Source organism: Podarcis raffonei, chromosome 5 (assembly GCF_027172205.1).
Source record: "Podarcis raffonei isolate rPodRaf1 chromosome 5, rPodRaf1.pri, whole genome shotgun sequence".
Taxonomy (NCBI): Eukaryota; Metazoa; Chordata; class Lepidosauria; order Squamata; family Lacertidae; genus Podarcis; species Podarcis raffonei.
Window position 1 is genome coordinate 50064739 of NC_070606.1, and position 20254 is coordinate 50084992.

Sequence of the window (20254 nt, forward strand, 5' to 3'; positions counted from 1 at the left end):
AGCTACCCCAGTCGTCTGAGCCTAGGCATGTGTACTAGGGAATAAGTCTGTTTGAATTGGGTGAGGCTTCGTCCGAGAGACCCGCGTATGCGTTGGTCTGCAGGCAGCTGAACTTCCAAGCACATACGGTTTTCCGGTCGGATCCCACTCTGACGTGCTCACCTCATAGCAAGGCATACCCAAATGAAAGGGAATCAGTCTGGGATCGCGATCCTAACCTCTGCCGCTCATTTCTGGATTTTATTTTTATTATAATCACAAGCATTCACATTCTTTGCCACAAAACCGGGCTCTGCCTTGGTTGTAGAGTTGCCATCTCCAGCCTCAATATCGCAAGACCGTCTCCAAGCTCAAGCAAGGGGACGCGGTCAGAGCAGGAAACTTTTAATCTCAGGGTTCGTGAGTTCGAGTCCCATGTTGGGCGAAAAGATTCCCGCTTCTAACTCTAAGATTCTATACTTCCTCAGATCCACGCGACTTACTTCCAGGTAAGCAAAGGTTTGCGCCACTGGGTTTAGGATCAGAGCGAGAACGGCAAAAGCTACTGATGGGAGTGGCCTCCGTGAGATCGCACCCAGGCCTGTGTACCCAGACGACCGAAAAATATCAAGGCAGTATCCGAGATGGGCAGCGCTGGAGTGTGTGTATATTTGAGCATGCGCACAGACCCCTGGAGAAAACCCGCCACTGGGGCCTCGCAATAGCCTTTGTATACATTGTTCCGTTTCTGCAGATATAGTTAACATCCAACCCGAGTTGGAAAATAATCGAAGTGGGAAACGCTCCATAATTCTCTCCATGCGCCCGTCCATTAGGCTGCAATCCTAAACATACTTAATAACAAGCCGCAATCCTAAACATGCATACTGCACATTGGGAGTGACTTCTGCAGAAATATGTATTCGGTTGCCCTGCTAGAAGTCAGTCCACTGGAATTAACCCGAACACTAGGGGAAGCAAGCCAGGAAGCGGAAGGTTCTGATCTTGCTTTCTCCTTGACATGCTAGTTGTCTACGTGCAGGGAGCGTTAGCTTTATCTGGAAGAGCATTTAGTCGCAAGGTACACAGGTTTACCACCTCTGGGAAAACTAGGCCAGAACTTGGGAAGAACTTCAGTCTCAAAAGACCAGTCTAACTGGAGTGACAACCTGCTCAGGCTCTTTTCACCCCAGTTAGACCTGTCTTCTGAGACGGAGGTTTGATTCCTGGCTGACCCCTCCTGAAGCCTGTTTAAAGCACTCCAAACTTCCTAGGAAGCGCGTGTGGAGGTGGCGGGGTGGAATTCTGGGTGAACCTCGCCCCACTTCCGAGTCTAGGCCTGACGTCCCAGGAGCAACCTCTTCTGGGTCAGAAGTTGACTGGTGCACGTTTGCGCCCCAGAACGAAACCGAACCAGATCAAACCCCCCCCCCATGCAACCAAGGCCTCCAGCCGCGACCTGGGGGCCCTGCTCTGAACCTGCCCTGCAGACTGAAAAGGGGGCGCGCGGACCCGGCGACGGCGCAAGACACAGGTTTTTAAGAACACACATTCGGGACCGTGGCTTGGTGATCCGAAGTAAGACGAGAATTATCCTCACAGTATCACAAGCACGCACCACCGCCCCATTCAGAAGAGAACCACGCATGCGCACTCATTTCAACTTTTTTTTTTAAAAAAAAGGAAAATCAGTGGGACGAGAAAGACCTAAGGAAATAGAGGAGGGATGGAATGGGAGAGAGGCGAAAAGGCAAGGTGAGCCAGAAGTGTCAACTGGAATAAAATATGGGGGGTGGCAGGTAAACCAGGCCATGCATAATCGATCACATGACGCAGTGCACAAACACTATTTGAATGGGAATGCCCATCAACTTTGTGGGGGCTGAATCCCCCACGGCCCCTAGGAGTTGGCTCCTATGAGATGAGCTTAGTGGAAATGAAGCCCCATTTGGCTCAAGGGGTGTATAAACCGTCTGGAACTGGATTGGGCTGTTAGTGTTTGGGTGTGTATAAAGCAACGAGGGCTTAGCCCCCAGTTACATCAATGGAACCTATTTGCACGGCATTGGATCGCCCTTTGTAGGTCTGTGTGCGTCACGGAGAGGAACAAAAGCCAGGTGCGCTTCCTCGGGAGTAAGTCTTATTGAAAGGATTCATTAGTCAATCAAGTATTGGAGCGGGCTAAAAGAGAGAGGGCGAGAGACGGCAGAGCCAGGGAGAAAAGCATTTTCTAGACACCAGGAGTGAAGGCGACCGAAGTCGTTCCAGCACCTACTTTGGGAAAGCGCCCAGTCAGCCCCGTCGCGGTCCTCCTCCTCCTCCCCGCACCGCCTCCCCTGGCCTCCGTTTCCCGCTTCCCACCTCCGCCACTGTCACGTCCCCGACTTCGCTTTCCACCCCCCCCCGGAGTCCGGCCCATCGGGTCGCATCTTTTTTTGCGGAGGGGGGCGCAAAGTTGGTCCCCTCCCCGCCTTCGGACGCCAGCGCCGGGCGCAGCAGCCGCAACGCGGCCTGCGTAATCCGGCCGCACTTTAAAAGAGATGAATTAATAAAGCAAATGAGGACTTAATAATTCCGAGCGTCCTGCTTCTTATGGAAACGGGGGCGGAGGGGGGGTGGAGAGAGAGAGGGAGAGGGAGGGAGAGGGAGAGAGAAAAGTGCGCCCAAATTGTTTGCAGTGGATCAAGGCGAGCCGCCTTTTGCTTCACTTTCTTTATCTTAATTCCGACTTGAAAAGATATAATTATCTAGTTTGAACAGAGCTGCTATCAAATCCTTCTTTAGGCAGGGAAGGGGGAAGCTGGAGTGGGCTGCAGTGTTCTGAGCCGCTCGGTGGAGCCTGAGATAGCGAGTAATGAAGTTGTGGAGTCCTCAGATACAAAGGGCATTAACCTCATTAGCATGAAACCTTTTCTTCTAGCCATTGTGGGACTCTTTCAGACTCCTAATCCCCCCTATTTTCAAAGCTTGGTTTGTAATAAAGCTTTTAGGGGTTTCCCTCCCCCCCCAAAGCTAATAGCATTCTCTGAAGATTTTATTGCTGTTACGCTACATAGGACGCTTAATATATATTTTTTTCTTCTTCTCCCCTTTCCTTCAATCTCCTCTCTCTCCCCCCTTTTTTTGCGGTTTAAAGGAAGAAAGAGGGGAAATTTATTTATTTATTTATCCGAAGCGAGAAGCTCCTGCATCTCGCAGAGGGGGGAAAATAAGCTGTTCCCCCCCCAAAAAAAAAATTTAAAAAAATCAAGATAGGAAACCATCTCGAGGACTAAAGCCTAGGAAGATGGGTAATGTGTGGAGAGGTTTTTTTAAAAAATGAAATGAAATGAAACAATTGTTTATTTTATAGCAGGGAATATTTTTTTAAGGTGCTAAAGAAATCAAACTCCCGTGGCCCGATTTTATTGGAAGAGGCGTTTTAAAAGGGAGAGACAGAGAGAGAAGGAGGAGGAGATGAAAGCCTGGGGGAGGGGAAAGAATGAGAGATGAAGGAGGAGGAGGAGAAAGGGAAGAGAAAGGCGAAGAGAAGTTTACCTTAGGAGTTTGGCTCCTAGACGTGGAGTGGGAAACGGCGGGGTTGAAGGGACAGAAGAGGGAATTTCTCCCAGGGCACCTTCTCTTTCTCACTGCTCTCTGGGTGGAAAGTCACCCATTAGGATCGAAAGGAGAAACAAAGAACGGTCATTATAATTATTATGATTAATCATCATCATTGTTTTTTAAAGGCCTAAAAAAGAAAAGAACCCGACCCGGACCTTTTAAACCTAATTTCCATAGCGCCATATACTGGACAAGCACGTGCGCGGAATGCCTAATCTGAACTTTCAAGGCAGGATGCTGAACAAAGCTGGTATTTTCGCGACGCATTGTAACTTCGCCTTATCACAGTGTAAAGGGTAGTCAGATTGTCCTAAATTATGTCCAACTAGCCCCCCTGGATCCACGGATTAAGAGATTAAAGGAGACCACTGGGCAATGGCTCCTCTTTCCCCTTCATATTCCTGGTATGATAATTGCCTAAACTGATTTGCACTTCGACAAAAAAGTCTTTGTAGCTGGAACACTGCAGACGAGGTTTGCGCTGTCAATGGAAAGAAAACTGATTAATGCAGCCTATCAGGCTAAGGAGCAAATGAAGCATGAATTAATTTTTTTGTTGGGGGGTGGAGGGGGGGAAAAACCAACAACCTGGGGCACCCCCAGAAAGCCAGCTAGCTTCCTCAAGGATTAGGGGAAACTTTTTACCCTTTTCTTTTTCAAGTTGGCAGCCCTCCCTTCCCCTTCCTATGTCCCCACCTCGCTCTCTCTCGGAAAGTATAAACATTAATACGACAAGGAAACAAATAAAATCCAACCGCTTCTCCTGCTCCCAAGGAATACTTGCAAGCCCGCTACAGCTGTGGAACGCCTCGTTTTAGACTTGCTTCTAAAGCCTCGTCCTACGCTTATCCTAAAAACATGCCAGAAGCAGCGCAATCCTATCCGCGTCTACTCAACAGTAAGCCCCACTGAGTCAGACCGGGGACGCATTCTCAGGTTAAGTGAGTGTAAAGCTGCAGGAAGTTCGGGTGGAATTGAAAAGAGTTTACTTGCGTGTGTTGGAGGCCAGGTTAAAAAGAAGGAACGGAACCGCGATGCCAGGTTTTAAAGAAAGAAAAATGACCAAATGAGCTCTATACTCGGAAATATATACGGAAGTAAATTCGCGTTGATTCAAGTGGAGCCTCCAATTTAACGAAGCTGTCCTTGACTAATAGGTGCCTGGACTCGCCAGCAGAGCGATCAACAAGCCAGTGTTAGAGAGTATTTGGATTTCTACCCGAACTAAAACAGCAGCTATGCAAACGCGCCCACGAAGGAGAGCCCATTTATTTCCAGGAAAGATTACTTCCGATTACTGTGATTTGATAGGAGTACAATCACGGGGCCCTTTCTCACTCACACACACACACACACACACACACAACACAAACAAACCCGCGTTTGCCACCGCGTAGGCGCTGCACAGTCAGGGCAGGCAGCTAATTCTGACTTTCTGGTGCCTGCACGTGCATGGCACACGAATTCACACCCACACGTTTTCGTGAAATCCAGAATTCATTTTTAGATGCACACTTAGAATTTAGTTGGGCCGGTTCTGACATACTGTAGAAAAAGTCCTCCGTTTGGTCTGGGAACGGTTTGGGGGAGGAATGCGTTTGATGGTCAGGATGAGGAGATCTCTACTGGGCTTCCCTGTTATTTAAACGTCTCCTGAGGGGTGGGCTGCCTGTTGCTAGCATCAAATCAAGGTCATCGGGTCTATGGGCCAGCAGAGAAGAGATAAGTGGCAGGGACTTAACCTTTCCGAAGGGAAAAACTGTGCTTAAAGTTGTTAGGCCATATTGATAAATCTTTATTGACAAAATATTGACATTGAGATACTTCTTGGAAGTATATAGTGTGTTAGAATTCTAACAAATTAAACACAAAAAACACAAAAATATTTACATTCTGGTAAAGAAGACATTAAGGAAACATTTGTCATTTTTAGTAGCTCTATAATCTTGGATCATCAACATCAGTGCTTGAAATTTGTCCCCAATGAAAACGGGCCTGGGTCGAAAGGATTTCTACAGAGGGATCTGCAAGATCCCTTGCTCCTTCTGAAGTCCTGCGGGAGTTTAAGTACAAACTCCCATCCAAGGAGGAAGGGGATTAAAAGGAGGAATCGAAGTTTTAGAATGTGGGGACTAGTTTCTTTAAATCTCTCTTTTTATTATTGTCTGTTTTTGCAGCGAAAGTTCCCTTCCCCACCCCTCCACCCTCAACAACCCATCCCCTTTTTTCTTCTTCAAAGGTTATATCCATTGGGGGGAGGGGGAAGCAAAAACAAAATTAAAAAAAAAAATAAAAAATTAGAATTTGTTACCGCTACTTCATTGAGTTTTCACAACCACGTTGACGCCAGAAGTTATCATAAAAAGGTTTACAGACTGCACAGTTTCTCGTAAAATAAATTTAAAAAGCACACAGAACCTGTCTCTGAGGAGGGGAGGGGGGGAGCGCAGTTCATGTCTGACTTTAGGGACCATTAAAAAAAAAAGGCCCTACCCCCCCTCCTTCTTCCCCCTCCCTCGAGGTTTTTAAAATTTTTAAAAAGAAAGCATGCAGTTCAAGTTTCTCTGAAACAGGTGTGTCGATTTTGGCTGGGTATGGGATCCTCTCTCCTAAAAGCCTGGGAGACACTCAGAATCATCATTAATAAGAACAAAATCCCTCGTCAACTGCAAAGTGTCCCGGTACGGTTGCGTGTGTATGCGATCCCTTTAAAAATTTGGAGCGATCTGAGTTCGAATGGCGAGAAACGGAATATTGGTCAATCACCTCGTCTTGGTGGTTTGGCTTTGATTGACAGATTCCCCTCCCCCCCCCTTCTCTTTTTTTGCGCTTAAAACAAAATTGTACCAATGCAGGACCAGCCAAGGCCCCCACCCTTGATGGACTGACTTCTGGGCTGGCTTAAACTGGCCGGCCGGCTCTCGCCCCCTCTCAAACTGCCCCTCTCTAAAACAGAAACAGAAACAAACAAAAACAGAAAAACAGAAAAACGAGAATCGCCTGGTGGGATCCAGCCGCTTTGCTGTCCCTCGCCCTGGCCGCGCCACTCACTTTCCTGCGGTTGTCGCGAGCCTTTAACACTTGAGTTGTTCGTGGGAAAGTCTGTTAAGTGCCAGCCTGGAGTTTTGCCGCCGCCGCCGCTTCGTCGTCGTCGTCTTTTTATTATTACTATTATTGTGTGTGTTTTTAAAGTGGGAGATGATTTAATCGTCCGACGTGACGTCGATCTCCTCCGGGCTGGCTTGTTTGGTGGCGATCCTCCACCGGTTAATATGATGAGTCCCCTTTTTCTTTTGTTGGGAGTCCGAGCCTTCCTCTTCCAACTTCTGCCGCTTGAACTTTGTCCTTCGGTTCTGAAACCAAACTTTTACCTGCAGAAAGGGAAACAACACAGGCAGGGCTGTCAGCTCCCGGGCGGCGGATGTGCGTGGCCTAAGGGTCTCTCAATCACTCACTCACTTACACTCACACACACACTGGGCGGTTTCTGCACCTTTACCGGGTCCACTGCAGAAAGAGAATAAGCCTTGCTTCGGAAACAGGCCTCCTGTCTTCAGCTGAGGGTTTACACCAGTTGGACATGTCTGTCTCGGGTAAAATGAACACAGCATAGCAGCAGTGGGACATACTCGCTCTAGCAGCACCCACTAACCCGACTACAACGACCCTGTGCGCGTGAACTCAGTAGGGGTTATTGTGATGATTATTTAATGTATTTGCATCCCGTCTTTTTTCTCCGCAAGCAGGAATTCAAGGCGGCTTACAACAGTTAAAATCTTCATTATAAAACGCAAAGCGCTAAAACAAACTAATTGCTTCTGAGTAATTAGGCACAAGGTCGGGTTTGAAATCGATTTTTTAAAAAAAGTATTTAGGTCAGGCACTCCAAGTTTCCTAATTTCCCCTCCCTGACTTCGATACCTTCTCCTTGGAAATGCCATGTGGCCACGCAGTGCGATCCTATGGCTGTTCGCTTGGAAGGGGCCGGGCTGTGTTTAGTCTGCTGTTAAGCCATCGCGTGGACTAAACACAGCTCTGTTCAGATTCGGAGAATCCTCTGGCTATAGCGGGACTGGAGGAGATATGGCGTTTCTCGCCTGTTTTGCATGCTTACTGGGAAGTAAACGCCATATAAATTAATGGGACTTCCTGTTGCTTAGACAGACAATGCCCGGATCAAAGGCAATCTCGTTGACTTCGCGGGAGCTCACCTCCTGCCTCGCCTAGGACTCAGTTAAGCCGCAGTAATTGGGGTTTTAAGACTAATCCCCCACTTTGAGCGCAGCCCTTGGAAATGCGCCCCCACTGATTTCAACTTAGGACTGCAGCTTTTCACCCCGATTCCGAACTCATTTGTGGCATTACATTCCATATGAAATCAATAAGGGTTCACGTCCCAGGAAAAAAACAACAACAAATCGTTTAGGATCATCGTGCCGATGGATTGAAAATCCAAGCACCTCGCTTCAGCTCCGCTGTGGATCGCACTGGGGGAACTGGATTTTGAAATTCAGTGTAAAGAAGTGGCTACAATGGAGATCTGGCCGCAAGCCTTTACTCCCAAGCAGAGGCTACAGCTATGGCGATCCTCTCTTTTTGCACGCGGTGGCCCCGTCGCGCTGAGAGCCGGAAGTGTAACTATGGAGACGCGAAGGGGGGGCACGGCCCAGACAAGGAGCCTCTCCCTTTTCCCTCCCCAGGTGCAGGCAGCCCTCGTGTGCAGAGGTTTACACGCGATCTGGAACCCCAGAAGATCCTGGCGGTGTCTCCGCCGTGGATGTATTTTCGCTCAACTCAGGAGAACACCGAGTCTATGCTCATCCACTTACTTACTCCAGAGTAGTCATTAGAGCCCATCCTAATGCCTGGGGGATCTGCAACTTATAGGCAGCGCACGTCTGATCTTCCTTATAACCCCAGTCAACTGTAGGCCCAAAGGCTGCACTCGGAAACAAGTCCCCTAGCCTTAAAAAGTTATTTTACTGCCAGATAAGTTCGCTTGTTTACTGTATAGCCTTACATTCCGATCCTAAATAAGTTTGCTTGGAAACGAGCCCCGTAGATTCAGCCAGACTGACTTCCATTGTGAGCAGAAATTGAGATCGCCTCACTGGGCAATCCGTGCCCATTCCCATATGCACGCAGGTCTCTATCTCTATATACAGCCCTTTAATTTACACCGTCTGCCTGGCTTTAGAAAGACGCTGTGCATGTGACCTACTAGCAGAAAGGACGATATTTTGTGGCGTCCCGTCCCGTCCCTCGTCCCCCCGCATCTGTATGTGTGTGATCTGCCACTCTGTGGCAGTCAGGTCTGCACGATGCTCCTATACATATATGCATTGCAATGTACACTTTTTCTGCAGATGTGAACCCATTCGCCCATACTATCTGCTACATATGTGTTTTAGAAACACCGCACGTACTCCGACTCGCCTTGCTCTCACACGTGTACAGTATTCCGTGCACCTATAAATAGTGCGTGTGTGAATGCCGTGTCCCGGTCTCTCCTCTCAAGCTCACATATTTCCTCTCCAGGCAGCTCTCTCTTAATACTCGTGTCAGCTGCACTTTGCATTACAAACGGTGGGATTGAGAAGGACATTGAGAGTTCTAAGGGCATTTCCCCCTTCCCCGCCCTCAAATATTAATCGCATCGGCAGCCATTCGAAATCAAGCAATTAACCAAACCGAGATGGTTGCATTTTTTTAATCTTCACCACCACTTATCTCATAACCGGTTTTATATAAATCTAACGTCCGTATTTATAAACTCATGGCTGTAAAACTCTTCTTTCAGCCTGGTCTTTAAAACCTACAGTATGGATATATTTTCCTAAGGAGCTGAACCCGGTTTCAGGTTTTAAAGGTGGAGGAGGGGAGAACTATTCAACCTTAATTAAATATAATAAAAGGGGGAAGCTGAAGAGCTGCGTTAATTAAGTAGGAGGTTCGAATTTTGCCTGCTCTAAATCGACGTGTCTTTTGTACCCCGAGCCTGCCTGCCTCATCATCAAAGGGGCAAGAAGAACATATTTCCCGGTGATGCTTGGGTGACAGCGGCCCGGGTTGCAAGCCATATGGGATAGTCCTTCAAGTATCTCGGGGAAGGGGGTGGGAAGAAGGGAGAAGGGAAGCCCCCTACGAATTTGCTTTGGCTCGCCTAAATCTGAATTAAACATAACCAGCTGACCCTGTCAGTCATTTAATTGCAGATCTTATTGATCCCGAAATTATCTCCAAAGAGAGAGGGGGACACACACACACACACACACACACGATCCTCGTTGCTGCCAAAGGTAAACACGGTTCGGCTTTTTTTTTTTAAAGCACTTTCTGCTCTGATTCGGCCTGAAAATGCCTGATAAAGACGCTGCCCGTAAAGGGAGGGGAGGACGTAAATCCGAAAACGGGACCATTTTAATAAGCTCCTTTAACCCGCTTCGCTGCCCCTTCAGAAGCCCTTCGCTGCCAGACGCCCCCCACCCTTCCCTCTCCCCACATCTCGGCCGCATTTTCATATTCTTAAAAAAAAAAGCCTCCCATTTAAAATAGCTGAGCGGGGGATATACAAGGGCGAGTTTAATTCGCTTTTCAGTTTGCTAATTGAAGGGGACGACGGTTCATTTCTCCACGCCTGGTCTCCAAAGGGGCGCTCGTTTTGTCGGGGGCTGGAGGCCTGACACCGCCACAATAGACCCCGACCAGCTTCGGAATCAAGCGGGACAAAGACCACCTTAAATACGGCCTTTGCCAGTGGAAATCAGGCTGTGACCAGGCCCTTGTTCGGCGAACCTCATCAAAGGGGCGACCCATTTACTGGGGGTTTTGTTAGGGGAGACATCTTTAAAACAAAAGGCCCGGCCCTCTTTAAGGCGCCCCCAAAGAAAGGCAGGAAAAGGGGACGGGGGGGGGAGAGAGAGAGAGAATGAGGAGGGGGGGCCGAAAGTGTTACAACTTAATCCGACCAAAGAACGTTACTGTTTACTGGGAACTTTGAACTAAGCTGCGCCTATTTTTCCTTCTTCTCTGCCTCGCTCCCCCCTCTTCGCTTCCTTGAAACGCAGAGCCCCGGAGAGAACATTCCTTTCGAAATAGCCCCGGCGTCTTGGAAAGAGAGAAAAGCGTTTGGAAAAGGCCATCGAACTTCTGTTAAGGGAGGAGAGCAGTAACAAAAGCCTCTGAAAATCGAGATATTTGAAAAGGGGGGGGGAGAGGCCAGAGACGGAGCCCCTCAAGCAAACAAACAAACAGAAAAGAAGAACGACGGCATGCATCCTAAACAAAAAACCCGAGCAGCCAAACCAACCATCTGGTTTGAAACGTACGCACATATATACAGCAAGGCAGCTGGGCAGTCGAACAGATTAATTTGATCTGATCTCTCGCGCGCACACACTGCAAGGTTCACACAATTGATCTTTCTGCCTGGCACACTCTCCAAGAAACGAGCGCAAGTCTCATCTGGGCGACTGTCAAACAACGCCATTCTTCCCATCGCCGGATCGCCCTCCGCACCAGCTTTTTGATGTGTTCTCCCCCCCCCCTCCCCAAACCTTATCATTCTATTTCACTGGCACAATTTGCTGGAGGGTCAGCGGGACATACGCCGTTGGCAGGGAAGGGCTTCAAAAAAGAAAAGGGGGGAGACAACGACCAATATTGCCAGCCCCCGGGAAATAAACCGTCCGGTCCGCAGCACACTTAAAGACGGGGGTTTTAAAGCGGTTTTGTTGCTCTGATGCAAAATGCAGGGTTTTTTGGGGGGCGTCCAGTTAACACGCAAAGAACCTTGCGGCTAACACGGTTGTTGGGGCATAAGCTCTCCTGGACTCAAGCCCGCTTCATCAAATTGAACACGTGAGTGTGTGTAGATATATATTTATCACACATTTAAAATGCGTGCTATTTAACGTCGGGCTGGGTCAATAGAACGTCACTAGAAAGTATTCGAAACACTTTCGCTCAGAGTCTACTTCTACCAAAATGGAAGCGAAATGTATTCAGGTTGGGACTGTGAAACGGTTTCATTATTGTTACTTTGGTGTAAATGGGGGAATGGATTAAACTATATGGAAGGACCGACCATAGCGGAGTTAACTGTATGGAGGAACCTACTTTCAATTTCAGAAGTAAACAAGGCGGGGGGGGGGGAGAGAACTCCCAACTTTCCGCTTCAGGTCTCTCTGTCTATAGTTTGAAATCGTTTAAATCCTACATTCTGGAAAAAAGACACAACGAACAGCACCCATTTCCCAAACCAAGTCTGCTCCTCGAATAACAAAGCAAACGCTCCCTTTGCACTGCGAAGTTTCACAAACTATAAAACCAAACCAAACCAAAAATCGATTGGATAGTTCTCAGCGATAAGCACACATTAAATATTTCAAAACTCCTGATTTTCTTTAATTAAATAGAGTTCAATTTAGAAATGCAATTTATTTCTCCACCTTCAAATTTGACCCTGGATAATCCCAACGGTATGATCCGGAAGCTATTTAAACCGAACTACCTTGATAGAAGACGATAAAAATCTTGTTCATGCCGCTGGGGCGAAATATCCTGTTACTTTGGCTTAAACAGGTAGCCTCTAGTTCTACAGTAATAATAATTGACATAACATACATTTTTCTAATACAGTAACAATACCAATAATACTTCACGAGCTTTCTGAAACAAAACAAAACAAATCTTTGGAAAAAGATCCAGAATGCTTTTGTGATGGGGAGGAAAGAAAGATTCGCGGCAGCCAACACACAGGGACAGAGTTTAGAATTCCCACGTTAGCCTACACCTCTATCTTCTTGCACGTGAACCTGGCTTCTCCCGCCCCCCGCAGCCCTTGCAAACTCAACCCAGGGCGGTGGGGGTTTGTTCAGAGGCCCAGGCCTTGTCTTTGAGCGCGCGCCGGAGCGGCCTGCCGGGTAGAGACGCTCCTCCTGCACCTCACCTGAGTTTCTGTGAGACTGAGGCTGTGCGCCAGTTGCTTCCTCTCTGCCCCTACGACGTAGTGATTTTTCTCAAAAGCGTGCTCCAGTCTCAGTAACTGGGAAGGGGAAAAGGCGGTGCGGATCCGTTTGGGCTTCCTGGCTAGTGCATTGTGCAAGAGGAAACTCTCCGGGCTGGTTTCATTGCCTGGATCGCGAGACAAAAAAAAAAAAAAAAAGACATTCATGAGCCAAGCAAGCCTACTTATTAGCATTTTGCATCTCTAATCGAAGGTGGAGGGGGGAGGGGAGGGGAGGGGGGAACTTGAAGCGGAAAGTCTTCCCATTATTTTAAACCTTTCTGTCTTTGGCACCTTTGCTTGGAAGTGATTTCCCTACTTAACATGTGCTTAAATTCTCACCCAGCAGACTGACTTTTTTGGGGGGGGGAGGGAAGGAGAGAGGGAGAGAGACAAAAGGTGCAGACCCTGCAAGATCAGAACGAAACTAACATTCACTCAGAGAATGTCTCCCAGGGAAGAAAGCGACGGAGAGGAAACGCCAATTGGTCGGCTTCATATATCTTTTTTAAAAAACAAAAACTCTGGGTATTTGAAGGAACGCGTGGGGGGGGGTTAGGTGTGCAAGGGGGAGGGGGGACAGCTGACTTCCGATTAAGGGGGAAAGAGCCCCCTCAATACAAGAAAGCAACTAATTATTTCACAAGAAAATTAATCTCGCCAACATTCAGCGAGCTAAGGAGAAGAATTCGCAACCATCTTCTAGGAAACCCCAATTTCGAAAAATGGCACCCCCCCCTCTTCCTCCAAGGAGTTTCCTACCATCCTATTCTGACACCGCCTTTTACATGCAGGTAGTTACTTAAAAATAAAATAAAAATCCGCACAAGAACCATCTTTTCGAAGACCTGCACCAGGTATAAAGTCGCCACCCTCGACCGCCTTGAAAACTTCCAGCAGGAAGAGCTGCTTTGGCGAACATCTGACAAAGCAAAAAGAACCAGACTCATCCTTCTAAATGGGGATGGGGGCTGAAAATGGGAGAAGAGGAGGGCGGGGGCTCTCTTTCCAGTGCCCACAGAGCCGCCGCGTTTGTCATCTGTCAATTGCTGGAATAGTTTCCTCGCCCGGCTTTTTGCAGATACACCCGCCATCCCCACAATCGCTCTACCTATTTTTGCGCCTCGGTCGTTTCATCCGACGCGGGGCCACAATAACAGGGCAGGCAAATCCCTCCTTTGCGATGGAGCCTCCTTCAGAAAGCTGCTCACGACAGCGGGGGAAATGACTGGGTGAACGAAACCCCTCATTTCCCACCGAGAGGTTATAACGATAATACTAATCACCCTAATCGACTCTCTCCCTCCCTTCCCTCCCCCCTCTCCGTCCCCTATCTTGGAAACCATTCCATTTCAAAAGAGGCGTTTGCATGGATTCCCAACCCCTTTGGTTACTCCTTATTGCACTTTGTAAAATTAATTGATTTTGGGGGGAACTTAGCAAGGAAGTTAATAAGACTAGTGGGATACAAACAAACGCGGTTTCTGGGTCTCCAGAAGCTCCGGGTCTTAGCAGGACAAATACCCCACAGTTAAAAGGCAGGTAGGAGGGTGAGTGAGGGCCACACTTCCTTATCACCCTTCAAACTCGTTTTTATAACGTTTGGCTTCCCGAAGACAAACGGCTTGTGCTCTCTCTCTTTCTCTCTGCTGAATTGGGGGGGGGGGAGACACACGAAAGCAATATTCTAGCCCTGCCCGTTTGTGCTCTCTCTCTTGTTAGTTTGCGCGTGCAAACCATGGAAAAGTGAAAGGAAGAAAGTTGTTTCTGTACGAAATCCTTTTCCAACTCTTTCCTTGTTTTCGTTATTCTTTTTTTCTGGAAGATGGTCGGGGTGAGCTTATGGGAGATGCAAAAAAAAAAATAAAAAATATTGGGGAAATATTCCAGCGCGATCCCTTTTAAAACAAAAACCACTGAGAATTTAGGAGTCATTGACTTCAAACTGAGCGTTCTTCCCCAGTAAAGTTTCACTGGAGCGTGAATGAGATGGCAGCTGCGGAAGTGCCTTGGAACGGCTATCGGTTTTGTTCCCAAGAAATAAAGGGGGAGCCCGTTTTTCTTTTAAAAAAAATAAACCATCATTAACTCTGCAATTTAGCCTTGTTTTGGGCCATCTTGGGAGCCTCTCAAAGAAAGCTCTTTGACTTGACTCCACATTTCTCTGCTGAAGTTGACTTTGGTTGGTAGGTTAAAAGGATAAATTTACCTGCGAGGTTTTTCTTTAAATCATTTTAAAGTCATAGAAAGAATCGTTTCCGCCCCGCCCACTCCTGCCTTTAGTATTATCAACCCCCTTTGCCCCCACTGTCTCTCTACCTGCCTTTCAGCTCTTATTTTTTTCGCAAGACCTTCGGTTGCTAATTCACTGGAGGGGGTTGGCCTCTTGAACTCACTCTTTAGGGAAGATCTGGTTTTTTAAAAAAGTTTCAAGGAAAGGGCTGCTGAGACCGACTCATTCCTGAAGCCCCTCGTTCCATAAGGATCCTCCTGAAGGGGATCAGGGAGACTGCGGAGGGAATCCATTAGACCAAACTGAGGGAGGGTTACACTGTCTTCCCCTTGATCCCAACCCTTCCTATTCTGCACCGACAATCGCTCAAGTTAACAACATTCTAAAAAGGAGCACAAACTCGAATTCGCTTCCTCTGCAAATAGTCGCCTTTGCAACGGAACTAAGAGAGGTTCATAATTTCTGCCCCCTCCCCCAGCCCCACACAGGCACCCCTCCACGCCCATCCTCAACTCTCTTTTCGTTGCGTCGCCTAGACAAACGGCCTTTGGAAAAAGAGACGTTTCCTTTCCCGTTTTCCCTGCCTTGGTCGGAGAGATTTCTGCACTTTTCCGGGTCTTCCCGACCCCTTTTCCTCCCTCCAATATGTGCAATAGGAAATCCAGCAGCTGTGGGGGGTGGGGTGGAGAGGGAGGCAACCCCCTCCGTCCGGCCCTTACCTTGGAACCGATGGCCCAGATATCTGTATCGGTGTATTAGCCAGGGGTAGAAAGTAGAGGGGTCCCTTTGCTGCGACGCAAAGAGCGGGTGCGGGGAGTGCGAGGCCGGCAGCGGATGCGCGGCCAGGGCGTGAGGCGGAGGCACCGGGTGCACCGGGACGGCGGCCGGATTGGGCGGGTGCGAGACGGCCTCTGCGAAGACCAAGTCCGGGTTGGAGTAGACGCCGCGGCCGCCCGAGTGGAAGCCGTTGAGGAAAGGGTTCATGGGGCTTGCGTTGGCATAGCTCAGCGCCGCCGGCCGGATGGGATCCTCGGCGCGGGAGGCGGGCAACGCAGGGCTGTCTTTGGCCACCAGAGACTCGATGGTGAAGCAGCGCTTCGGCGCCGGTTGAAACATCCTGGCGGCCAAGCGCCCGGCACCGGGGCCTCCGGGCGGCGGGCGCGCCCTCCGCTGCGCCCGCGGCTCCTCCTCGGAGGCGTCGAGGTCCGGCAGAGACGATCGGGGCGCCGGGCCCGCCTAGATCCAGAGTCTGGCAGCTGGGCAGCCGCCCGCGGTGGCAGCGGCAGCAGCAAGAGAGCCGTGCGGCCACATGGAGAGGCGAGCGCCCTGCGAAGCTCTGCGCTCACTTCATCCGCCCGACGGGAAAGCGAAGTGGGGAAGAGAAAAAGTTGCTGGGCGAAGTTCTGCCTTTCTTCTTTTTGCCCCCTTCTCCTCCTCCGCCTCCTCCTCCCTTCCCTCCCGCACCTCCGTCTTGTCCTTTTTTGTGCAGCGCCCAAGGCGGCCCCGGCGAGGTCCAGCGGCAATCCAGCGAGAACGAGGCGAGAGCGCGAGCGAGAGCGCGAGCGAGCTTGCGATCGGGTCCCTTTGCCCAAAGTGGTGCAAACGATTTGTTAGTTCATGAGCCTAATTAGTGCCGAGGATCACATAAACAGCTTCCTCTGAAGCCTGGTAAATGGCTTGATGATTGGTCGCTATTACTCGCCCGGAGGTGGAAGGGGGAGACTCTTTAAAGTGCGTCAGAGGGGAGAGGCGAACTTGTGGCCGGCGCGATCCTGGAGGGATGGATCCGGGCCCGGACTGGAATGGACTCCACCGCTCTGTGCCGGGCGAGAACGGGAAGGAAGGGGGGGGGTGAAAGTCACGAGAGAGAAGAGAGAGGGGGAAAGTGAGAGAGAGAGACGCAGCAGACGTAGCAGACGCAGCCTGCCAGAGGTCCCACCCGTGTGAGCGGAGTCGAAATCCCTCCAGTATGCAGGTAGGAGCGTGGGAGGTTTCACAACTTTGACGAGGGAGGGGGAGCGGGGGAGGAGGAGGAGGAGGAGGAAGAGGAAGAAGACGACGACTCTTCCTTGGGGTTCAACACCGAGCTCGCTCGCCGGAGCTGGCGAGGAAATCTGGCTTTCCCCAAACAGCCCAACTGAAGAATTGTGGCGAGGGTTTTCTCTCGGTGCTGGAAGTGGTGGCAGATATCTAGCGCCTGCTCTCCTCTCCTTCTCCCAGCGCCTTTCGAGTCCGCCCTCTCTGTCGGTTCTGTTTGGGTGCCGCGAGCTGATCTTCAGCCCTGGGGTGGCTCGCTTCCCCCTTTCCTCAGAACCGCCCTACAGAGCAGGAAGCCGTCGACTTACTGGAGCTGTTTTCGCCCAGGAAACCTCCAGGAGTTTTCTGCGCCCAGACAAACGCAAAACCCCAAACACCTTTTTGGCGGGGGTGGGGGGGAGCGGGGGTGTGGCTCGCCGCCTTCTGCTGATCTCCAGGGCAGCATGATGACGAGGGAGGAGGGTAGGTGTTGCAGACAAAGCTGGGACTCCGGCAGAGGGACGGGCGGCGAATCCGGCCTTGTCCGCATTTTCGAGATTACCGCGGCGTTTGGGGACGATTTTTAGGGCCGAGTCCTCCCGCTCCCATTGGCTGCTGCGGTCGAATAATTATGATCACATCCTAGTACTGCTGGCTGCTGCTTACTGTTTATTGGTAGTTAAGGATCTATTATCTATTCATCAACCTCCTATTTTTACCAATTACACTCTTCTAAAGTGAAGTACCAGCAGGTATTTTTCACGTTCTCAATTAATGATTAAAAAAAATCTGGCGTATTTTAAATCTATTACGCTGCGGTGTGATTTATTTCGAAAGGTGCAGAGGATGCACAGTGGAGTCTACATAGAAATCGGGAGGGGAAAGCTTGTTTCCAAAAGCTTTTAAGTTTTCCCTTTCATGGTTTCTCCAGCATCCCTTTAATATTATTAGTAAAAGCTATTTGATGGAATACTTTTTTTAAATTTTTATTTTAAAAAACCCTGATTATCACATTCATTTAAATATAAGTCGAAATATATCCTGCCTTTTCCGTTGTAACTTGTAGGAATCACATTGTCCGGGTAGCAACAAAAACCAAGAACAAAAAACCCAGACTTTGTGTCACTAGAGCAATTAGATGAAGACTCTCTCCTTCAGTTGGAGTTACTAAGAACTCAGGGGGTGAATTCATATACTTTCCCCCTATTTTGTGTACAATTTCTCTCTCTCTCTCTCTTTCACACACACACACACGCGCACATACTTGAGACAGTACAAAGTGCGTTGCTTTTATGCTTACGACCAGATGCCACACAAGCTAGAAATAAATAGGGTATAAATATAAACTCGTAGATGGAGCTTGCATATGGCTAAAATTATTATTAGGCCCTATTAATTATGCAAAAATCCCACCTATTTCTCTCTGCAGCCCATGTGGGTGGAAGTGTGTGGACAGATTAGGAACGCTGGCAGCTGTATGCAACCAAGAAGACAGGAGTGTGTGTGTGTGTGTTTTCTTTAATCTGTTTTTATACCCTGCGTTTGATGTTTTGGGGTTATCATCATCATCCTGCAATACAATACAACATTCTGGCTACTAAACTATAAAGTGGTCATTTATTTATTGTGCCTTTAATTGGTTTTTTAAAAAATCTAAACGGGCAGCGTAAAGACAATGGACAACTCTTTTCAAAGCTGCCCTGCCTTGCCATCACCCACCGACCCATTTGAAGTTTTTTTTTCAATTAAAAAAAAATCCCGCTTGTCTTTTAAAGGATTAGCTCTCGTCGTAAAGCGACCAATTTCGGCTCCTTCCTTCACGCCCAAATGTTAGGGAAAGTGAATTTTAAAAGTCCAGCAAAGGGGGGGGGGAGTGTGTGTGTGAGATGGGTGTTGGGGTTACAGGCAATCTCCAGAAAAAATTGGACAACGTTAAAATATCATATAGCCCAATCCACAACTCAGGTCATCCCTGCGTGTATGTCTGGATTGAAACTCAAGTGACTTTGGTGGGAGCCGCAGCAAGTATTTCACCATAGTTACATTCTGACATAACGGAAGTGGGAATGAGCTCATTAATTTCGGTGTAGGTTATTGGGAAGGGGGTGGGGAATTGTGTGTTTCTTAAATCCTTTGGGTAAGGGCGCCCATCTGCGATCCTCAGTGCACTAGTATGAAAGGGCGTTTCGCTGAAATAAGGGGAATTTACAAATGCAAAGAGATTGGCAGGCCCCAGATCTCACCATGATTTACCCGGATGTGTGTGTGTGTTTTAATGCCATCAACGGGATGGCGGGGCCAGGAATTCCAGATAAATATACTTCGGATGACCCAGGTGCCAAGTTAGAACCTTAGTCCTGCTATTGTCTGAAACGTTCAAAAGGGATCGTATAGTAGTGGCGAGGAAAATCTAGCCCGGGGCTAAAGGAAGAAAGGCAACCAGCTTAAAAACAGAAAAAAGAACCCTCCCAAAACAAGCATTGCCCATAGAAAGAAATCTGACTATTTAAATAGCTCCAGCCAGGAGATTTCAGCCTGCCTGTTTTGAACGCGAGAGATGCCTTCAAACGAGTTCCTTAAAAGTTGCTTCTCTGCGCAGGTATAGAGAGATCCCTGTTGTGAATGAATGGCCAGTCTGAGTGGAAGCCTTGGGTCTTTCCAAAGCCTCCTAGGTCGCCTGGCGCGCGGCTGAAAAGTCCCCGAATCGTGGCTCTTTATAGATACCCCCTTTGAGCTGGCTTTGCCGCGGGATTCTATGTAAAAGGGGTATCGCGTCCTCTAACAAGATCCGGAGCAGGAAGTCTCGATCCAGCTCACCCCACCCCCCGTTTTTAAACCAACGGCGAGTGGGAAACGGAGACCGAACTCGGACGGGGGGAGGGAAGCCCACCATCTCCCCTCGCTGTTTCCCGACAACGCGGCGGCCGGACGGTGCCCTCATCATCCCGCTTCACCGCGCGAGTTTTTCTCGGGCAGAGTTAGGTTTTAGAAAACGCGTCGCTCGCCGCCTTAGGAAACTCTCGCCAGGACATTTCTCTGTGGAAGTTAATAATCGCAGCCCGACATCTCTCTCCTAGGCCGGTGCCTGGCGCGCCCTTTGCTGGAGGCACCGGCAAAAAATTACCATGCAGAATCTGAACTCTGGATTCCAGAAAGGAAAGAGGATCTTTTGCGAGAGGGTTGGCATATTTGTGACAACAACGAGGAGCGGGGGAAGTTGAGCCAGAAAAGGCGAGGGGGAAATAGGGCGCTCACTTGACCCTGCTGCCTGTGGGGTTAGAAATTATTTCCCAAAGCCCAACCTTTGCCCTAGTGTTGGCGTTTCTGGCTACCACCCCGTCTTTTCTGAGACTTCTGGGACCCCCTCCAAGATGAGATCCCATTTAGCTCCAGATCTGAGTCTTTCCACCTTCACC

At 49.0% G+C, this 20254-nt stretch overlaps 1 protein-coding gene across 2 annotated transcripts; it reads right to left on the reverse strand.

Annotated features, from left to right (window-relative positions):
- Positions 1-5361: 5361 nt before the first annotated feature.
- Positions 5362-17487, reverse strand: EMX2 (empty spiracles homeobox 2). 2 transcript variants are annotated; one of them, XM_053389069.1, is made up of 3 exons: positions 15542-16643; positions 12533-12717; positions 5362-6953 (listed from the first exon to the last, which is right to left on the reverse strand). In XM_053389069.1, exons 1-3 carry the CDS (start codon positions 15936-15938, stop codon positions 6786-6788), a joined length of 750 nt encoding a protein of 249 aa, XP_053245044.1. In that variant the 5' UTR covers positions 15939-16643; the 3' UTR covers positions 5362-6785. The 2 variants fall into 2 exon arrangements, with proteins under 2 accessions (XP_053245044.1, XP_053245045.1); XM_053389070.1 differs by lacking the exon at positions 12533-12717 and having other exon boundaries at positions 15542-17487.
- Positions 17488-20254: the final 2767 nt, after the last annotated feature.

What these genes read in the sequence shown, in the direction of transcription:
- EMX2 (XM_053389069.1), bottom strand. Translation starts at nt 15,938, where the DNA reads ATGTTTCAACCGGCGCCGAAGCGCTGCTTCACCATCGAGTCTCTGGTG. An exon ending in TCTGGGCCATCGGTTCCAAG is followed by an intron (nt 12,718 to 15,541) that starts GTAAGGGCCGGA and finishes CTCGCGATCCAG; the next exon opens with GCAATGAAACCAGCCCGGAG. An exon ending in TCAGTCTCACAGAAACTCAG is followed by an intron (nt 6,954 to 12,532) that starts GTGAGGTGCAGG and finishes CCCTTTCTGCAG; the next exon opens with GTAAAAGTTTGGTTTCAGAA.